At 43.3% G+C, this 19,496-nt stretch overlaps 1 protein-coding gene across 3 annotated transcripts in view; it reads left to right on the plus strand.

The window, feature by feature from the left end:
- Positions 1 to 2,672: 2,672 nt before the first annotated feature.
- Positions 2,673 to 19,496, plus strand: part of Sec11a (SEC11 homolog A, signal peptidase complex subunit) — a 38,678-nt gene continuing 21,854 nt past the window's right edge. The window contains exons 1-2 of one of the 3 annotated variants that reach the window (XM_035442423.1): positions 2,673 to 2,786; positions 2,875 to 3,084. In XM_035442423.1, the coding sequence (XP_035298314.1) occupies positions 3,034 to 3,084 (51 nt within the window). In that variant the 5' untranslated portion in view covers positions 2,673 to 2,786; positions 2,875 to 3,033. The remainder of the gene's footprint in view (positions 2,787 to 2,874; positions 3,085 to 19,496) is intronic. The other 2 variants (XM_035442424.1, XM_027408274.2) reach the window with 2 other exon arrangements.

Here is a 19,496-nt window from a genome sequence, read left to right on the forward strand (position 1 = left end):
ATCTCTGTGAGTTTAAGGCCAGCCTGGTCTACAGAGTGAGTTCTAGGATAGCCAGGGCTACACAGAAAAACTCTGTCTAGAAAACCCAGAGACAGAGAAGGAGGGAGAGAGCGAGAGCGAGAGAGAGAGAGAGAGAGAGAGAGAAAAAGAGAGAGTCTATGAGTTCAAAGTCAGCCTGATCTACTAGGAGTTCCTCCAAGCTAGCCAGATAGCCAGAGAAACAATGAGACAGTCTCAAACAAAAACAAACAAAACAATCAAAAATTAAAAATATAGCACTCAATATCCTGGTTTAATTAAGTTTCATACAACTTGTCTAAACTCCTGACCCATTTTTGTGAGTTGATAATACCATGTAACAATGAAATTTCAAGACTAACATTTAATGTATATGAGACTATATATCATATTAACTGCATTATTTAAAAATTACTGCATTTATTTTGTGTGAGTAGGTGGTGCATGTGTGGAGGTCAAAGGGCAGTTTTGAGGAGTCTGTTCTCATCTTCTACCATGTGGATTCTGGGTATTGAATTCAGATTGTGAGCCTTGGCAAAAGCCCCACACATCAAACTACATTCTTCTTATTGAATATTTACTGAGATATACTATAGCACCAATACAATCTGAAGAAAGAAAAAATACTTTGGTCAGTTGTGGGGGCCTGTGATCCTAGCACTCAGGAAGCTAAAGTTGGAGGCTTCCTATGAATTTGAGGGCAGCCTGGCCTACAGAGTACATTCCAAGTTAGCCAGGGCTGGAAAAACAAACAAAAAACAAAACAAAACAAAAAAGGCAGGCTTCAAATTTCCAAGTGCTGGAATCACAGGCAGGCACTGTCAGGCCTAGGCAACAACCTAAGTGATTCATGTGTAGATGCATGCTCTTGTGTGTACAGGCAGGTGTGCATGTATGCATGTATGCATGCATGCATGCCTGTGAAAGCCAGAGGACAACTTCAGGTGCTGTTCACATGTTTAAAAAATTAGAGTTAATTTTTACTATTTTAAAATCTGTCTCTCTGTCTCTCTGTCTCTCTGTCTCTCTGTCTCTCTCTCTGTCTCTCTCTCTCTGTGTGTGTGTGTGTGTGTGTGTGTGTGTGTGTGTGATCACAGACACCCACAGATTTCAGAAGAGGATGTCAGATCCCTTGGAGCTGGAGTTACAGATGACCATGAACTATTTGAGATGGGTGCCAGGAACTGAACTCAGGTCCTCTGGAAGAGCAGTCAGTGCTCTTAATCACTGGGCCATCTTTCTAGTCCCCCTTCCCCTTTTGAGATTAAAGTCTCTCTTACTGACCTGGAAGTTGTCAAGCAGTTTACTTGATTGGCCAGTGAGCTCCAGGCTTTTTTTTTTTTAAAAAAAAAAAAAAAAAAAAAAACCTTGGGCTGTCCTGGAACTCACTATGTAGACCAGGCTGACCTCAAACTCTCAGAGATCTACCTGCTCCCACCTCACTTGTCCAATACATTTTTAAAGCTTCCCAACTAAAAAGCTTATTCACCTTTTTGGACCCATAGGATATTGAGCCGATCTTGAGGCTCTTCAAGGTAAGTAAGAAATGGACAAAAGCTGATACCACTTAATTTGACCTTTAGGTTGAATTTAACATGGACAAGCTTATGTGTAGGGTTTTACTCGCCAAAATTTAGATTGAGACTCATAATCAACATATATTAATGGATAAGTCATTCTAGTACACATACAACATGTTATGGAAGCTGGAGTACCTGCTCTCCTGGGGTTTCTATGCATCTTCTTTCGTAAACCTTCCTAACTTGGAGATACCAAAAAGTTCATTTTTCATCTCAACAAATATGAGGTTTCTACTAGTAGTTGAGAATTCTCTCTCTGTCTCTGTCTGTCTCTCTCTCTCTCAGTACTGATTGTGTGCCGTACACATATGTGCCCAGGCCTGTGCAGCCACCGCTAGGAATTTAACATGAACAAGACACCAACGTTTTCTTTTTCATTCTCACACCAATGCGTGCAATTCAATGGCTTTAGTATATCCACAGAGCTGTATAACTATCATCCACCAAAAGAAACTTCATGGCAATAATGCCACTCCTTATCCCTACCCCTGTGAAAATAAGCGGTTCAGATAAATGGTTCACATCCAGGTGTCAGGAGACAAAGCAAATTACTGCTGGGAAGCTTCCAGATTGAGGAGGTTCTTCCTGGCCACCTGCACCACCAGTGCCCTCATGACATTTCGTTATTGTGTGATCAATTAGAAGTCGAACAGCCTAGTGTCTGTGTGTACTATGCTTTAACAAAGCCGCACAGTGTGTGTGTGTGTGTGTGTGTGTGTGTGTGTGTGTGTGTGTGTGTGTGTGTGTGTGTGTGTGTGTGTGTGTGTGTGTGTGTGTGTGTGTGTGTGTGTGTGTGTGTGTGTGTGTGTGTGTGTGTGTGTGTGTGTGTGTGTGTGTGTGTGTGTGTGTGTGTGTGTGTGTGTGTGTGTGTGTGTGTGTGTGTGTGTGTGTGTGTGTGTGTGTATACAATCCTCTAAAAGCCGCACAGCTTCCGGTAGCGTACCGCAGCATGCTCAACCTGAGAACAAACAGCTAGGCAACACGTCCCGGGCCACACCCAGGACCCGGCAGTACGCAGAAAGACTGCCGGCCTTGCCCTGGTGCAAACTCGGCTTCCGATAGGCCAGGCGTACGGAAGGGCCCGCCTTCCGCAGGCTGCGCGCCTATCTAACACAGGGTCACCGCCTTCACGAGCAGCCACGGGCTGAGCACGGAAAGCGGGCTTTGGCGGGTTCTCGGCCGGCAAAGGTCAGCTCGGAAGGTCCTCCTGTGGCAAGGCTAGGCCCCAGGCTGTTTTTAGGAGGCTCGCGAGTCATTCTTTGTCCTCTCTTTGCAGCGGAGGGGCGGGGCCTCGATTGCTCCCGCCCCGGAAGCGGAAGTGCAGGCAGGCGTCAGGGGTCCTGTCCACTGTGAGCCCGGCCCGTGTGGCAGCGGTTCCTCCTGGTGATTCTATTGCTCCTTCTTGGCTGCTCGTTGTCGCGTTCTCCATCTCACCATGCTGTCTCTAGATTTTCTAGATGATGTGCGGCGGATGAACAAGAGGCAGGTGAGGTTGGCCTCTCTGTCTGCCCAGGTTCCTCTGGTTCCTTTGCCGTTGAGGGGGCCTTGCGGACCTCTGGGCCGGGTTGAGGGCCTGCGTGGGTCGGTCGCCTGTATGGATCATTCCTTTCTTCGCAGCCTGTAGCCAAGGACTCTTTGCCCCCCCTCATAGCACCAGATTCAAGGGACCGAGAGGGAAGGCGAGCCTTCGCCATCCCTTCCTCCCAAGAAGGCAGGGGAGTGAGTGGAAACTGTAAATGGGAGTTGGGGGTTCCTTATTGTTTTGGATACTGTAAGGCGGCAGACTTAACCGTTTCTGGTGGGGCTCTGGAGAGGGCCATTGCAGGTCCCACAAAAGCGTCTTGTTGCTCTCATTTCATAGTCACCCTTCGAGTCCAGGTGGACCTCAGTAGACTTCATACACTTGAACTTGGGTCGCTTTGAGCGCGGAGTTGAAGCAATTATACTACTTGTGTGCCAGTTTCCTTAGCAGAAAGGTGACAGCCCTCCGAATCTTTGATGACAGATGACAGTGGCACAGAAATCTTGAAATTTAGGTCTCCTCAAACCTTACTCTCTCTTGGTCTTCTAGCTCATGTGCTAAAAGGCACTGAGAACACGATCATTTCATTATTATAAAAGTTTTCACCTTTTTGTCTTCTGAACCAGCTGTGTCTGGTGATTACTTTTGCTAGCAACTTTTCCTCCAGCCTCTCTTTTTAGCTTTTTGTTTGTTTTGTTTTTCGAGACAGGGTTTCTCTGTGGCTTTGGAGGCTGCCCTGGAACCAGCTCTTGTAGACCATGCTGGTCTCTAGAGATCCGCCTGCCTCTGCCTCCGAAATTCTGGGACTAAAGGTGTGCGCCACCAACAATATGACTTAAAGATTTGTTGTTTTGGAGTGGGGCATTTGTTTTGCTCTGTTTATAATTACCACATAGAAAAGTAGGGGCATGTCTTCTTAGACATACCTACAAAATTGTGAGACATCCCAGTCAGGTCACCGGAACAGCTTCAAGTAGCAGTTGTCACTTAGCTGTATTTTGAATGAACTCCTGTTTTAGTGCTGGGGATGGACCCTAGGGCTTTGCACATGCTCATCACAGACTTCCACAGAGCTGCACCTCCAGTCCTGAAAGACCCTATTTTTATTATTTTATTTATTTTGAGACAGAGTCTTGCTATGTAGCTCAGACAGTCCTGCCTCAGTGTCATGAGAGGTAGATTTACAGATATATGTCACCATATATGGCCTTGCTAGTTAGAATGACTTTCTACCTATTTGTCTATTTGTAATAAAGTCTCCATGTGTAGCCCCTGCTGACTGGAACTCACTCTGTAGCCTAGGCAGGCCTTAAACTTGGAATTCTGCCTTTGAATTTTGAGTGCTGCACTACCATGTCAGGCCAAACAACTTTTTTTTTCTTCAAATGTAGTGGTGAGAATCATGCCTGAGGCTTTTTGTGAATTAGGCAAATGCCCTGTCTCTCTGTCTAGGGAGTCAATCTGTCATTGAGCTATAGTCCTATCTGGAAAGTTTTTTGTTGTTGTTGTTGTTTTGTTTTGTTTTTTAAATGAGATAGGGTCTAACTGTGTAGACCAAGCTGTCTTGGGATTCTGAGATCCATCTGCTTCTACCTCCCAAGTGCTGAGATTGAAAGCATACACACTATACCTGGCTGGATGACCCCAACTCCTACCCTCCTTATTTATTCCATTCCCAAAAGAATAATTATGTGTTTGTTGCTTGTTGGGTGTGATACCTGGACCTTCCAGTTCTTTTTCTCTTTCTTCATTCTTTTCTTTTTCTTTCTTTCTTTCTTTCTTTCTTTCCTTCTTCTTCTTTTTTTTTTTTTTTTTTTTTTTTTTTTTTTTTTTTTTGAGACAGGGTTTCTCTGTGTAGTCCTGGCTGTCCTGGACCTCACTCTTTGGTCCAGGATGGCCTCAAACTCAGAGATCCACCTGTTTCTGCCTTCCAAGTGCTAGGCATGGACCACCACTGCACAGCTTTGTTTTTCGGGTTCTGAGCATGTACTCTACCAGTAAACTACATCTGGTATCTTTGCTTTTAAATTTTTACTTTTAAAAAAGATTTCATTTAGCTTTATGTATATGAGTATTTGCCTATACCTATGTATGTACACCATGTGTGTGCCTGGTGCCAGATGAGGCATTGGATCCTTTGAAACTAGGTTTATAGTTGTGAGGTGCCATGTGGATGCTAGAAACCAAACCTAGGTGTTTTGCAAGAGCAGCAAGTGCTCTCAACTGCTGAGCTATTTCTCTAGCCCCTTTACTTACTTATTATTTATTATTATTTAGTGTGTGTGTGTGTGTGTGTGTGTGTGATGTATGTGTGTGTGAATATGGGCATACACAAGCTACAGAGTGCAGGTGACAATCAGAGGACAACTTTTGGGAGTTGGTTCTCTCCTCCCACCTTATAGAAGCAGGGTCTCTCTTGTAGCTAGCTGGTCCATGAGCTTACAAGCTGAGTTGTCTGGCTAGTGCCCCTCCCTCCTTTTAAAAATCATATTAATTTTGTGTGTGCCTGTATGTATATGAGTGTGAGCATGCCTTTACACAACGAGTTAGAGACTGAGTTGCCAGAATCGGTTCTTCCTGCCATGTGGGTCCCAGGATTGAACTCAGGCTATCAGGCTTGGCTGCAAGCACCTTTACTAGTTGAACTATGCTGTTGCTTGCTCCTGGTGTTTTGAAAGACAGCCTTGTCTTGGAAGGAAGCATGTTAACATACATCTGTAATCCCAGCATTTGGAAGGCTGAGCCAGCCTGGGTAACATAATTGAAGGCTAGCATGTAATTAAAAGCAAAGCCTTGTCCCCCCAAAGAGAGAGGGAAAAAAAAAAAAACAACACCAAACAAAACCCCTAAAACTGAAACCCATGGTGGTACACACTTGTAATCCCAGCACTTTGAAGGTAGAGGTGTGGTGAGGGAGTGTCAGGAATTCAGGGTTAGTGGATGACTTTGGGGGATTGGTTCTCTCCTTCCATCCTGTGGGTCCTGGAGATCAAACTTAGCTTGTCAGATTTGGTGGCAAGCACCATAATCACTGAGCAATCTCTTCACACACATTCTCCCCTCAAAGATCACCTTTTAACTAGGGTTGTTCTTAATCCATGAAGCCCAGATTTGTAGAGTTTAGCTATTTCTGTGATATAAATCCTTCTAAACATGTTAATATCATGCCATTAATACATCATTATAGAAGGGGAATTAAGAAAAGACAGTCACACACAACTATAATTTCTACTTTGTAGACAAAACAGAAAAAGCAATTCAACAGCATAGGTGACAATAAGCTAATAAAATAGAATGTGATAAATTTAGGACATTGCTATATGTTATTAATATAATGCAACTGTGCTTTTTTTTCTGTGTTAGAAATTGATTCCTGGGCCTCAGGCATGCTAATCACACATCTCACCTAATTTTCACACACATTCCCTGGAACTAATTTTTTTTTTTTTTTGGTCATTCTTTCATTTATTTTGGTGTGTGTGTGTGTACACATGCAAGTTTGCTCACCTATGCATGCACATATGGGGCTAATATGGGTGTCTGCCTCTGTCCCTCTCCCTTCTTTTAAGATTTTAATAACTATCTGCCAGACTTTTGAAACAAAGAGTAATTATCTGAGCTGCTACCATTTCAAACCTTGTGTGGATCAATAATGCATCTATATGAAATCACTTGGATAGAAAGGCTTTTAAAATTATGGCCCTTTTTTGTTTTTTTGAGACAGGATTTTCCTGTGTACTCTTGGCTGTCCTGGAACTCTATAGACCAGGCTGGCCTCTAACTCACAGAGATCTGCCTGCCTCTGTCTGCTGAGTGCTGGGATTAGAGGTGTGTGCCACCACCGCCTGGCAAATTATGGTCCATTTTTAATATCTATCTATTTTATGTTTTTAATATGGTTTTTTATCTGATATAAGATTCCCTTCCATTTCCTTCCTTCCAGTTTCCTTTCTTCAAACCCTTCACATCTCCCCCACTTAAGTTAATAGCTTTCTTTTAATTGTTACGTAAATATGTGTGTATATGCACAAATAAATATAAATCCAACCTGCTGAGTGTTTTTGTTGGTGGTGATTATATGGTTTTAAGGCTGACCACTCTGCGTTGGACGACCAGTAAATGAGCTCATCCCTGAGAGGGCAGTTTCTCTCCTCCCAGCAGTCATTAGTGCCTCAGTTCTTTGTCTAAAGGAGAGATTGCTCAAAACTTTCCCCTTCTCCCTTAGCGTGTCCACTGTTCGTTTGTTTATAGAGCTATTTCTAGAGAGTGTTTCACAGCACACTTCGGGGATTCTGGCTCTTTAGAGTCTTTTGGTCCCCTCTCATGTGATGTTCTCCGAGCATAGATACAGGAGCTGTGATGCAGATGCGTCGGTTGGTGCTGGGCTCCCCACCATCTGTGGATCTCTGCTCTGTGTCCAGCTGTGGTTGTCTGTGACCGTCTGCCTCTGCTGTAGAGAAGCCTTTTTGAGGAGAGGTGGTAGCTACACTGGTGGCTTGTGCAGGAAAGCATCTTACTTTTTGAGACAGCACTTTTCACTGCATGTGGAGTTGTCCCACAGACAGGCAGGTCAGTGAGCCTCCAGGATCCATTTGTCTCTCCCCAGTATTCGAGTCACAGGCAAGCACTGCCATGTCTAGCTTTCATGTGGTTGTTGGGAATCCCAACTTAGGAATCAGGACCTTTCTTTACCCACAGAGTCATTTCCCTAGGCCCTGTGGGTTTTGTTGTTGGTTTTTGTTTTTTATTTGTTTTGAGACATAGTACTGGATTATTCTGCAACTCACTGTGTAGCCCAGGCTGGCCTCAAATTCATGTTAGTTCTCTGTCAGGACCTCCCAAGGGCTGGGAGCACAAGGTTAAGCCATCACACTTGGTTTACATTTTTCATATAAAGCTAGCCTCAAACACAGTTTCCCTATGTTAGTCTCCCATATGCCATGGCTATAAGCATTAGCCATCACACACTGCAAATTGAAACATTTTTTGTTATTTTATTGTTGTTACTTTGATGTTGTTGACCTTCCCACCAGCTGAGGACCAAACCCAAATTTAAACATTTTAAAATATATTAAACTTAAAAGCTGGGCATGGTAGAAGCACATACCTTTAGTCCCAGGACTCAGGAGACAAATATCAGGCAATTATCTGAGCTCGAGGACAGCCTGGTCTACAAAGGGATACACAGAGAAACCCGGCTTTGGGAAAAAAAAGATATGTATGTATTGTTTTTAAAAAATTAAGCTTGAAAAAGAGAAAAAAAAAAAGAAAGAAAGAAAGAAAGAAAGAAAGAAAGAAAGAAAGAAAGAAAAGACCCCAGAGACACCAGGAGGTGAGTGGGAGGAGGGCTGAACCAAGCAAGGAAGTGATTTCCTGCCAAAGTCCCAGCCCTGGCCTGGACCCCAGGAGAGCACTCTGGAACACAGGCAAGGAAGCTGGGCAGGGACTCAACCCTAGTTGAGTCAGTGGCAGCCTTGGCCAAGGCGAGTGGTGGGGTGGCACACCTATAGTCTTACTGGCTCCATAACCAGGTTGCTGGTGCCAGCCTTTACCTGTACAGCTTGTAGCTAACCCCGATGGATACAGTAAGCTATCCAGAGACAACCCCCCACCCCCACCCCCCAGGGACTCTGAGGGCCAAGCTGCAATTAAAAAAAAAAAAAAATTAAGCTTGAGCCATGGGAGATGGCTCAGTAGTAAACTGCTTGAGCACCTACGTTTGGATCCCTAACACCCATGTAAAAGCTGGGGTGTGGCAGCATGTGCCTGTAGCCTCAGTGATGGGGGCTAACACAGGTGGAACCCCACAGGTGTGCTGGCCAGACAGTTGAGCTGAAATGCCAAGCTCTACGTTCAGTGAGAGATGGTCTCAAAAATTAAGACAGAGAGCAATTGATTAAGACTCCCAGTGTTGACGTTTGTCCTCCTCACATGCCTACATGGGTGAATGCATCAGCACACCTGCATACACCATACAGATTCACACTTCTGCAGCATAGAACACAAAGTTAAAACAGTATTAAACTTAGTTTATCAATATGACCACCCTCCTCCCTTTTTACCTTTTGAGAATATATACATGTTTTATAACTTCCCTTTTCCTCCCTGCAAACCCTCTCATATTCTCCTCTTTGCTTCTTTCAGATCCGTGTCCCATTTCCTTGAATTGCTTACAAACAAGTGTGTGTGTTAGGTGGATCTCTGTGAGTTCAAGGCCAGGCTGGTTTACAGAGTTAGTTCCAGGACAGCCACAGCTATACAGAGAAACCCTGTCACAAGAAAAGAAGGAGGGAGGGAGGGAGGGAGGGAGGGAGGGAGGGAGGGAGGGAGGGAGGGAGGGAGGGAGAAGAAATGGGAAAAATGCAGTATTGGGTAGAAAGTGCAGCTCAAAATAAAATTGCACTTGTGATGTACCAGGGACTACTACTAGTGTTTCCACACTGACACTTAACAGTTAAAGAATGCTGACACCACCCCTCCTTGCTAATAAAGATTTTATTTTCCTAATCCTATGCAAATATCAAATTTATTTTTTTAATTTCAGTTTCAATTTTAAAAAAAAGTAACAAGTAGCCAGATATGGTGGTGCATACTTTTAATCCCAGCACTTGGGAGACAGAGACAGGTGGATCTCTGAGTTCAAGGACAGCATGGTCTACAGAGCAAGTTCCAAGACAGCCAGGGCTACACAGAGAAACCCTGTCTCGAAAAACCAAAAGAAAAAAATGTGTGGTGTGTGTGTGTGTGTGTGTCTAAATACATAAATACAAACTGCTGCTCAGTCTATATAATGTAACTTGTATGTGTGTGTTTTCAAGGATGATCATTTGGTATTGGATAACCAATTGGTATATTCTTTTGCTGGGGAAGATTGTTTCTCCCACGGTCAGCTTTCCTTAGTTGTCTAGGGTTGAAGCCTCAAGCTTTACACCTTTTACATTACATATGAATTATTCAGGTCATGCTTAGGTAACTGGGCTGGTGAGACTTCATAGGTGTAGCTTCTGACACAATCTCATAACATACTCCCTGGTCCTCTGGCTTATACCGTCTTTCCTCCTTTCACAGTGATCCCTAAGCCTTGGGTGAAGAAGTTGTGTTGTAGATGTATCCATTGAAATTGATCTCCACACCTCTGCATTTTGATAGGTTGCAGTTTTCTCTAATGGTCCCTGTCTGTTACAAAGAGAAGTGAGGGGTATAAGGACAGATATTTAGAATGTAATTAGAGATTAGGCTCTGGGCTACGTTTCCAGTACTGGTTGTGATTTCACTCTTGTTGAGTGGGTCCTAAGTCCAGTTAGAGAGCTGTTGGTTACCAAAAGGCATGTGTGTCACTAATACCCTTAGGCTTTTTTTTTTTTCCTTCGAGACAGGGTTTCTCTGTGTAGCTTTTGGAGTCTATCCTGGCACTCGCTTTGGAGACCAGGCTGCCCTCGAACTCACAGAGATCCGACTGAGTGCTGGGATTAAAGGCGTGCGCCACCAACGCCCGGCTACCCTTAGTCTTATTGATCATGGTGATCATTGTTGTGGTTTATAGGCATTGTAACTGGGTAGAACTGTTGGTTGCTTTTATCCTTTGGAACGTTGCATGGTTCCTTCTGGTACCATGAAAATTAGTCCTTGGGGAGGAGGCTTTCAGGTCAGATTCCACTCAGTGTCTCTGGGTTCAGTGTCCATAGTGCATGGTTTCTTCAGCAATAGGGACTTACCTTCTATCTCTGGAATTACCACCACCACATACTCCTTTTAAAGACAAAATCTCATTTAAAAAAGTACCATCTGAGAACTTTAATTATTCAACAAATTTGATGGGGTTTTTATAGAATTTTATAAATTTAAGAATTCTCTATACATCTCTCTGAGACAGGGTCTCACTCTATAGCCCAGGCTGGATTGTAACTCCCTATGTAGAACAGGCTTGGTGATTCTTGGAGAATTCTTGGTGACTCTCCTGCCTCCATTTCCCAAGTGCTTGGAATATAAACATGAACCCTCATGCTTGGCCTTGTTTCAGATTTCTTAGTGACTTAGGGATGTTGGCCAGGATGTGACTTGATCCATGTCTGAGCCCGAACAGCTTCAGTCTGACTCATCTGTTGTTTAACTCCCCATTAGTCCATCTTTTCTCTTTGGACTTTTTTTTTCTTCTGGTTTTTCTTTTATTTTTTCTTCTGTTTTTTTCAATACAGGGTTTCTCTATAGCTTTGGAGCTTGTCGTGGAACTCACTCTGTAGTTCCTTGAACTCACAGAGATTCACTTGTCTCTGCCTCCCCGGTTAAAGGCTGGGATTAAAGGCATGCACCACTACCACATGAAAATTTATTTTGTGGGCTGGAGAGATGGCTCAGAAGTTAAGAGCACTGACTGCTATTCCAGAGGTCCTGAGTTCAATTCCCACCACCCAGTTGGTGGCTCACAACCATCCACAATGAGATCTGGTACCCTCTTCTGGCCTGGAGGCATACATGCAGACAGAATACTGTATACACAATAAAAATCTTAAAAAAAAAGAAAGGAAATTTATTTTGTAATGTGTGTGTGAATGTTTTTTTCTGAATGAGTATGTGAGCATTATATGGGTGTCTTCTGGATTCCTTGAAATTTTTTGTTTTGTTTTAAAGATAGGTTTTCATGATTCTGTGTATCTGTATAGTTGAGGCCAGCCTCAAACTCCTGATCCTCCTGCCTGGGTCTTCTTTCTCACTGCCATTTGCTACGGAGGATACACTTTTGGCGGGGGGGGGTGGTGGGTGGTGTGGTGTGTTGAGACAGGGTTTCTCTGTGTATTCCTGGCTGTCTTGGAACTCACTGTGTAGACCAGGCTGGCCTCGAACTCACAGAGATCATCTGCCTGCCTCTATCTCCTGAGTGCTGGGAATAAAGGCGTGTGTCACTACTGCTTGGCTGTGGCTGCTCTTTGTGTTTTAATTTTGTTCTGTATTTCTACGTAAGACAGGATGTCATTCCTTGGCCTTGGCTGGCCTTAAACTCACAGAGATCTGCCCCCTGAACAATGCTGTTAAAGGTGTGTGCCACCATGACTGACTAGTGTAAGGTCCTTAAGATTTGATAAAATCTTTTTGTGTGCTTTTTAGGATTATCTAACTTGTTTTGTTTTGGTTTTGGTTTCTGTTTTTTGTTTTTTGATTTTTTTTCTCAGACAAGGTTTCTCTGTGTTGCTCTGACTGTCCTGGAACCCACTGTGTAGACCAGGCTAGCCTCGAACTCAAAGAGATACACCTGCCTCTGCCTCCCAAGTGCTGGGACTAAAGGTGTGCACCACCACCACCACCATCACCTAGTTGCATTCTTTTTTAGGGGGGCAGGGCCTAGGCCTTCCCCCGTGTATCTAGGCTGAGAGACTATCCCTCCATAGGGAATGGGTTCCCAAAGCCTATTTGTGCACCTAGGGATAAATACCGATTTCACTGCCAGAGGCCCCCATAGACTGCCCAGGCTTTCCAACTGACACTCACATTTAGGGGGCCTGGTTTGGTCCTGTGCTGGTTCCCCAGCTGTCAGACTGGGGTCCGTGAGTTTCCACTTGCTTAGGTCAGCTTTTTCTATAGGTTTCCCCAGCATGGTCTCAACCCCTTTGCTCATCACTCCTCCCTCTCTACAACTGGATCCTAGGAGTTCGGCTCAGTGTTTAACTGTGGATCTCTGCTTCTGCTTCCATCAGCTCCTAGTTGCATTCTTAAGCATCCAGAAATCAAAGTCTGTCATTTGAGACTGGGCAATCTAGAGTAGCACTTTAATGCTTAAAAACTTCTTTTGCTGCTGTTCCTCACTCAGTATTTTGTCTCTTTATGCCATTCTCTCTGCGGACCTAAAAACACTATTCATTCCCATAAGCAGCTGTGAATGTGGAATAAGAGCAGTGTGCTCTTCCTTAGTTGGGTTGTCTTCTGACTTCAAGAACAGAGTCCAGACACAAGTATTTACAGGGACAGCAACTGCCTGGAAAAGTCTCTGGTTTCATTTCTTTGCTGTGATAAAATACCCTGACTGAAAGGCATTGCAGGAGAAGAAGACTATGTTTCCCTTATAGTTCCAGGTTACTGTTCATCATCAGGGGGAAGTCAGGCAAGAACTTAAGCAGCCAGTCACACCACATCCACAGTCAAGAACAGAGAGAATGAAATGTACCATGCTGCCTGCTTGCTGACTCTGAGCCAGCCCCCTCTCTCTTCTAGAGCCCAGGATTTCCTGCCCATAGAGTGGTGCTGCCCACAGTGGTTTCTGTCAACTAACAATCAAGACAATCCTCCATAGACACTCACATATGGCAGTTTGATTAGATAATCCTTCAGTTGAGACTCACTTTTCAGATGATTTCAGGTGTGGCAAGTTGTCACTTAAAGCTAAGCATCACACATATGTTAGCTGGCACATTGTGGTTGGTGAGAAAATTATTAATAACAAACATAGAATGAAAGATTTATTTTAGGAATAACCTTTCATGTTGTGGGAGAAGCTGCTTACACGAGAGTTTAAAAGAAGTTAGAGAATCAGAAATGTCATTCTGGGTTCAGTGGCCACACCTGTAATCTCAGTACTGTGCAGCAGGAGGATTACCATGTTCAAGGCCAGCCCGGGCTACATAATGAGCCTCTCAGGAGAAAACTGTCACTGACTAGCTCTTCTGAACCTCTGGTATTTACAGGTGGGTAAGTCCACACTTCCCATGGACCTGAGTCTGTATGTGGCTACTGAAGTGGGGTTCCAGGGGAGAGCCTTCCATGGAAGGCTTTTGTAATCTGTTAGCCAGAAGTAGACCTAGAGCTGCAGAAAGCAAGGACAAACCGAATTCTGGCAGTGCCTCACAGTGTCCTCACTCACTGTAACCACTATGACCTTCGGTCACGATCACAGCTTCCCTTCACCTTCCAGAGCTATGGCAGATGGCCCTTTTTGGGCAGATTTAACTCAGAACCATACAGCAAAGGGGACCTGGGGGAAGCTGTTGATTTACCCAAATTAACAGAGTACAAAGCTTCTGTAGCCTGCCCTTTGTCACCTTAGCATCTGGTCACACCTGTTTTGATCATTGGTGTCACATAAAGATGAAAGCAGTTATGTTTCTAATAGAATGTGACCTTTGTCTCTATAGTTGATCACATGGTCATAGTTGTTTTCTTCTGCTCTGGGCAAGAATCTAAACTGGCCATAGTTCCTTTCCTGATAGGGTGACTCAGACCTTTACTACTAAAGGGCTAGGTTAGTATCATATAATCCTCCTGGAATTGGGATATTTTCACTAACTTTTATGGGAACCTAAGAGTTCTCAGGATCCCCCTTTTCCAGTTATACTTCCTTCCTTTTTTCCTTCATGTGTAATAGACTTTGAATTTCTCCCTGGTAGTCAAGATCAGTCACCAATCAGTAGCAACTCAGTTCCTTGCATTTTGATTCAGGGACATGGGGAGTCCATAGTACAAAGCTTTCTAATATCCCATTTGAGTGGAACCATTATGTTTTTAAAGAGAATTCTACCTGTCTCTTTTGGAAATTAAAACCTTTAAGTCAGCAGATACTCAAGAGTTTTGAGCATAGTAATCACTGTCATGTCATATCATAAGTATTTAAAATTGTTAAATGTATGTTACGCCCCCTCTCTCTGCCTCTGCACCTCTGTCTCCCCCCCCCCTCTCTCCCTTGCTCCCTCTCTCCCTCTCTCCGTCCCCCCCTCTCTTATCATGGTGCACATATGGAGGTCAGTACTCTCCTTCTACCATGTGGGTCCGTGGGATTGAACTCAGGTAATCAGGTTTGGCAGCAAGTGCCTTTTCATGTTGAGACATCTCATTGTCACTGGCCTAGTGAATTCTAGCTACAGAATGCTATTTCAGTACATGTAACTCACTGGAGGATATTAAACATTACACCAGCTCCACAATACTGGGTGCCATATATCTGGTGTCTTAACCTCCCAAGTACTGAAAACAAGGATGACTTCTTCTTAACAACATAAACCTTTACAGTTACAAAAATCCCCTCTGTGTATTACTTCTTGTAGGTATATCCTACATTTTACTGTGTTGTGTTTTTATTTTCATCCAGTTTTAAATGCTTTCTGTTTGGTGGGTGGTGATGAAATGGCTCAATGGTTAAAGTGCACATTAGGCAAACAAGAGGACCAGATCTAGGACTCCCAGTACCACAGAAATGCTGAATGCTGGGTAAATATAGCAGTAGGTTTGTAATTCCAGTCTTGGAAGGTGGAAACCCAAGGGGATTGCCTGAGCAGCTGGCTAGCAAGAGTAGCCATGTCCACAGCTCTCTGTTTGATTGAAAGACACTGCCTCAAAGAATAAGGTGGAAGGGCAATGGAGGAAGATTCCTGTAGTTGGGGATGAATTTGAACTTATGGTCCTCCACATCCCAGTGCTAGGTGGATATTGTTGTCATATCCAATTTCTGTATAACTGTGGATCTAACCCAAGGCTTTATGCATGCTAGGCAATTACTCTACCAGTTGAGCTCAGCCTTAGGTAATTTTTTAGATAGGGTCTCACTAGATATCCCGCTGGCCTGGAATTGACATTCTTCCTGCTTTAGCCTTCCAAATGCTAAGGTTACAGACATGTTCCACCTTGCCTAGCTGAAAAGAGCTTAAAAATTTATTCTCTTTTCCTTTTCTTTTCTTTTCTTTTTTTTTTAATTTGAGATAATCTCATGTAACTCTTCAACTGGCGGTCCTGTTCTTCCTCTCCCTACCCCACATACTTAGACTGCCCACTGCAGGAATGACAGCTGTGTGGCCTGCCCAGTGTTTTCATTGAGTTTAATAACATTTCATAGTTGACCTTGAACAGGGAGGAACATACTGTTCTGGTCACTTCTTAGAAAGGGTGATTCAATTCTGTGGTTGTTATTGTGCACATGTCACAGTTTCTTACTAATAGCTTGATGTGGCTAAATGGAATGAGGTTGGGTAACTTATTCTGCCAATACCAGGCAGATAAAAACACTTTTTGTTAATAATTTATACCCATAAGTATTAACATGTAGGGTAAAGAAGCAGTAAGTAGAAGCTGTATGTGACTTTCAAGTAAAGCCTCTTGGCAGAAAAAGGAGAGAGCATGTGACACCTTGCTCAGATAGGACATATGCTTTAGCAGAGTATGCTTCTGTTTACGTTCTCCTAAGACTAACTTACTGGTCCTTTTTAAGGAAGTAGCCCTACAGGTATGAACACTTGAAGGGACTGTGACTTCTCTGTGTGCTGGTTAGTGTCACTTGTTAGCTGGACAGAGTCTGGGATTACCCCAAGGTATGCCTGGGGTGTTACCTAGACTGCTTGAGTTCATTGAGGTGGAAAAAACCCATTTTAATTAGCCAGAGGACCATATTCTGCATAAAATGGAGGAAGCCAGCTGAATATTGGCAAGGTTTTTGTTTGTTGGTTGGTTTGTTTGTTTGTTTTGGCTTTCCCTGCTTTCTGGCTGTGGATGGAATATGACAGCTACTTCAAGCTCCTGTGTCTTCCCTTCCCCCGCAATGATGGATTAGACTGTCCCTTTGAATTGTGAGCACTAATAAACATTTTCTACTTTAAATTGTTTTGTCATTATTTTATCATAGAATCAGGAAAAGAAACTACTCACTCCACTAAAACTGGAGATGATGATCTTGATTAGCAGAAGGGTAAAATCCTATAATCATTGTGATGTTGTGTGTCTAAGGAAAAGGGAGGGCGAATGTAAATAGGAAAGTAACTTCCTACAGAATATAAATTTTCATTTCTCTTTTAGTTTTTTCCTTTTTCAAAACTTTATTATGTATGTTTTGCCTGCATGTGTGTATGAATGTACATGTACCGTGTGTGTGTGTGTGTGTGTGTGTGTGTGTGTGTGTGTTGCCCACAGAGGATGTCTGATATCTAGGAACAGGAGTTACAGTCAGTTGTGAGCCAACAAGTGGGTGCTGGACCTGAACCTTGATTCTCTGGAAGAACAGCCAGTGCTCTTAACCACTGAACCATCTCCCCAGCCTCAAACTTTCAATTTTTTGTAGCTGTTTCTTTAAACAGCAGTTGTAGGGCTCAGACATTTAGTTCAGCAGTGCTTGCTTAGCTCACATAAGGCCCTGGGTTTTCACGAGCACTATAAGTGAATTCATAAAAAAGTGTAAAGGGCAGATATTAAGCCAGGCGCAGTGATGCACCTCAGTGGTTCTAGCTGCTCTTGAGGTTTAGGTCAGAGGATCAGGAGTTTAAGGCCAGCCTGGGCAACATAGCCAGACTCTTGCCTCACATACAATAAAAATTTTAAATGTAATATGAAAAAGTGGGTAAAGCTAGAAGGTGACTAGATACCAAGATAAATAAAGGATAGGGCTAGAAAGTACTAGAAGAAATCTGAAAAGTTGATACTAAGTTTAGATTATAGAGACCTTAACTATAAAACTGATAATATGGGCCTCTAAATATTTATATTATACCTTGACATATAGAAATAAAGGTTTTAAAACTATGAACAGGCCAGGTGTTGGTGGCGCACACCTTTAGTCCCAGCACTCTGGAGGCAGAGGCAGGCAGATCTCTGTGAGTTCGAGGCCAGCCTGGTCTACAGAGTATGTGCTAGGATAGGCTCCAAAGCTACACAGAGAAGCCCTGTCTTGAAAAACAAACAAACAAACAAAAGACTATGAACACTTAAAAGCTCAGCTTTACTATTTAAAAAAAAAATGTAGTTCAAGCCAGGCATGGTGACACCTATAATCACAGCACTCAGAGGCAGGAACATTAACCCAAATTTAAGACCAACCTGACCTACTTGACAAGTTCCAGGCCAGCCAAGGTGACATGGCAAGACCCTGACTTAAATAAAAACAGCAGAAAGCCATTTAGTCCCCAGCACTGCAAAAACAAACAACTTGTATATGTAGGGACAGTGAGAGATGGCTCAGTGGGTAAAGGCCTTTCCCACTAAGCCTGATGACTTCAGTTTGATCCTTAGGGCCCACGTGGTGGAGGAAGGGAAGCAACTTCCCCAAGTTGACCTCTGACCTCCACATGTATTCTGTGGTATAAGTCTCCCTTCCTCAACACACAAAAGAAAATGAGTGTCATGGGGAAAAAAAGTAGTTGGGAAGATAGTTTATATTAGGGAAGACTAGAGACCTAACAACCGAATGTAATGAAAAAGCTTTTATGATCCTGGTTTAAAACACCAAAAAGAAAGGGAGAAAGCCCCATCCATAAAAGACATTTTGCATGGTGGTGCCTGCCTATAGTCCTAGCACTTTGGAGGTTGAGGCAAGATCATGAGTTTCAAGGTTAGCAAAGAATACATTAAACCTAACATTGAGAAGGCTGGAGAGATAGATAGCTCTGACGTCTAGAGTGCTTGTTTCTCTTTCAGAAACAAGGTTTTCAGGTTTAGTTCCTAGCACCCACATGGTAGTTTACAGCCATCCCTCAGTTTGGGTCCAAGGCATTAGGCACACACAAGGTACACAGACATGTATGCCAGGGTGAAACATTCATACACACAAAGTTTAAAGAGAGTAACTGGGGCTGGAGAGATGGCTCAGAGGTTAAGAGCACTGGCTGCTCTTCCAGAGGTCCTGAGTTCAATTCCCAGCAACCACATGGTGGCTCACAACCCTCCGTAATGAGATCTGGTGCCTTCTTCTGACCTGCAGGGATATATGTGACAGGATGCTGTACATAATAAATAAATAAATCTAAAAAAAAACAAAGAGTAACTGACTACATGGATACTATTTCAAATATAAACGCAGAACAAAGGAAAAATAAATAATTTCAATAGTTTTTTTAAATTTTTACTGTGTAAGAGTGTTTTGTGTGTAAGTATGTGTGCCTGGTGCCTGCTGAGGCCACAGGCAGATGCTGGAGTCCTGGAACTGGAGCCATGGACATTTGTAAATATCCATTTGGGTGCTGAGAACCAAAGCTGACTGGGTCTTCTGTAATAGTAGCAAGTGCTCTTAACCACTGAACTATCTCTCACAATCCCTGTTTTTTTTTTTTTTTTTCATTCTTGACTCAATACTAATTTCTACTATTTTTCTCATTTAAAATGTCTTTCAGTGAGTGTAGGTCTAGTGTTTTATCAGTTCAAGATAGGAAATTTAGAATTCGTGGTGTAGTGCAAGTTTAGTAAACAAGTTTGACTTATATAGTTCTTGCATCTGAAATTTTTTTTTTTTTTTTTTTGAGACAGGATCTCTCTACATAGCTCTAACTGTCCTGGAACTCACTCTGTAGACCAGGCTGGCCTCAAACTGACACAGATCTTCCTGCCTCTGCTTCTGGAGTGCTGGAATTAAAGGTGTGGGCCACCACTGCCGCCTCCACCGCCGCCGCCCCCGCCACCACCACCAGACTTTTTTTGTGTGT

This window comes from Cricetulus griseus, chromosome 3, assembly GCF_003668045.3.
Source record: "Cricetulus griseus strain 17A/GY chromosome 3, alternate assembly CriGri-PICRH-1.0, whole genome shotgun sequence".
NCBI classification, from domain to species: Eukaryota; Metazoa; Chordata; class Mammalia; order Rodentia; family Cricetidae; genus Cricetulus; species Cricetulus griseus.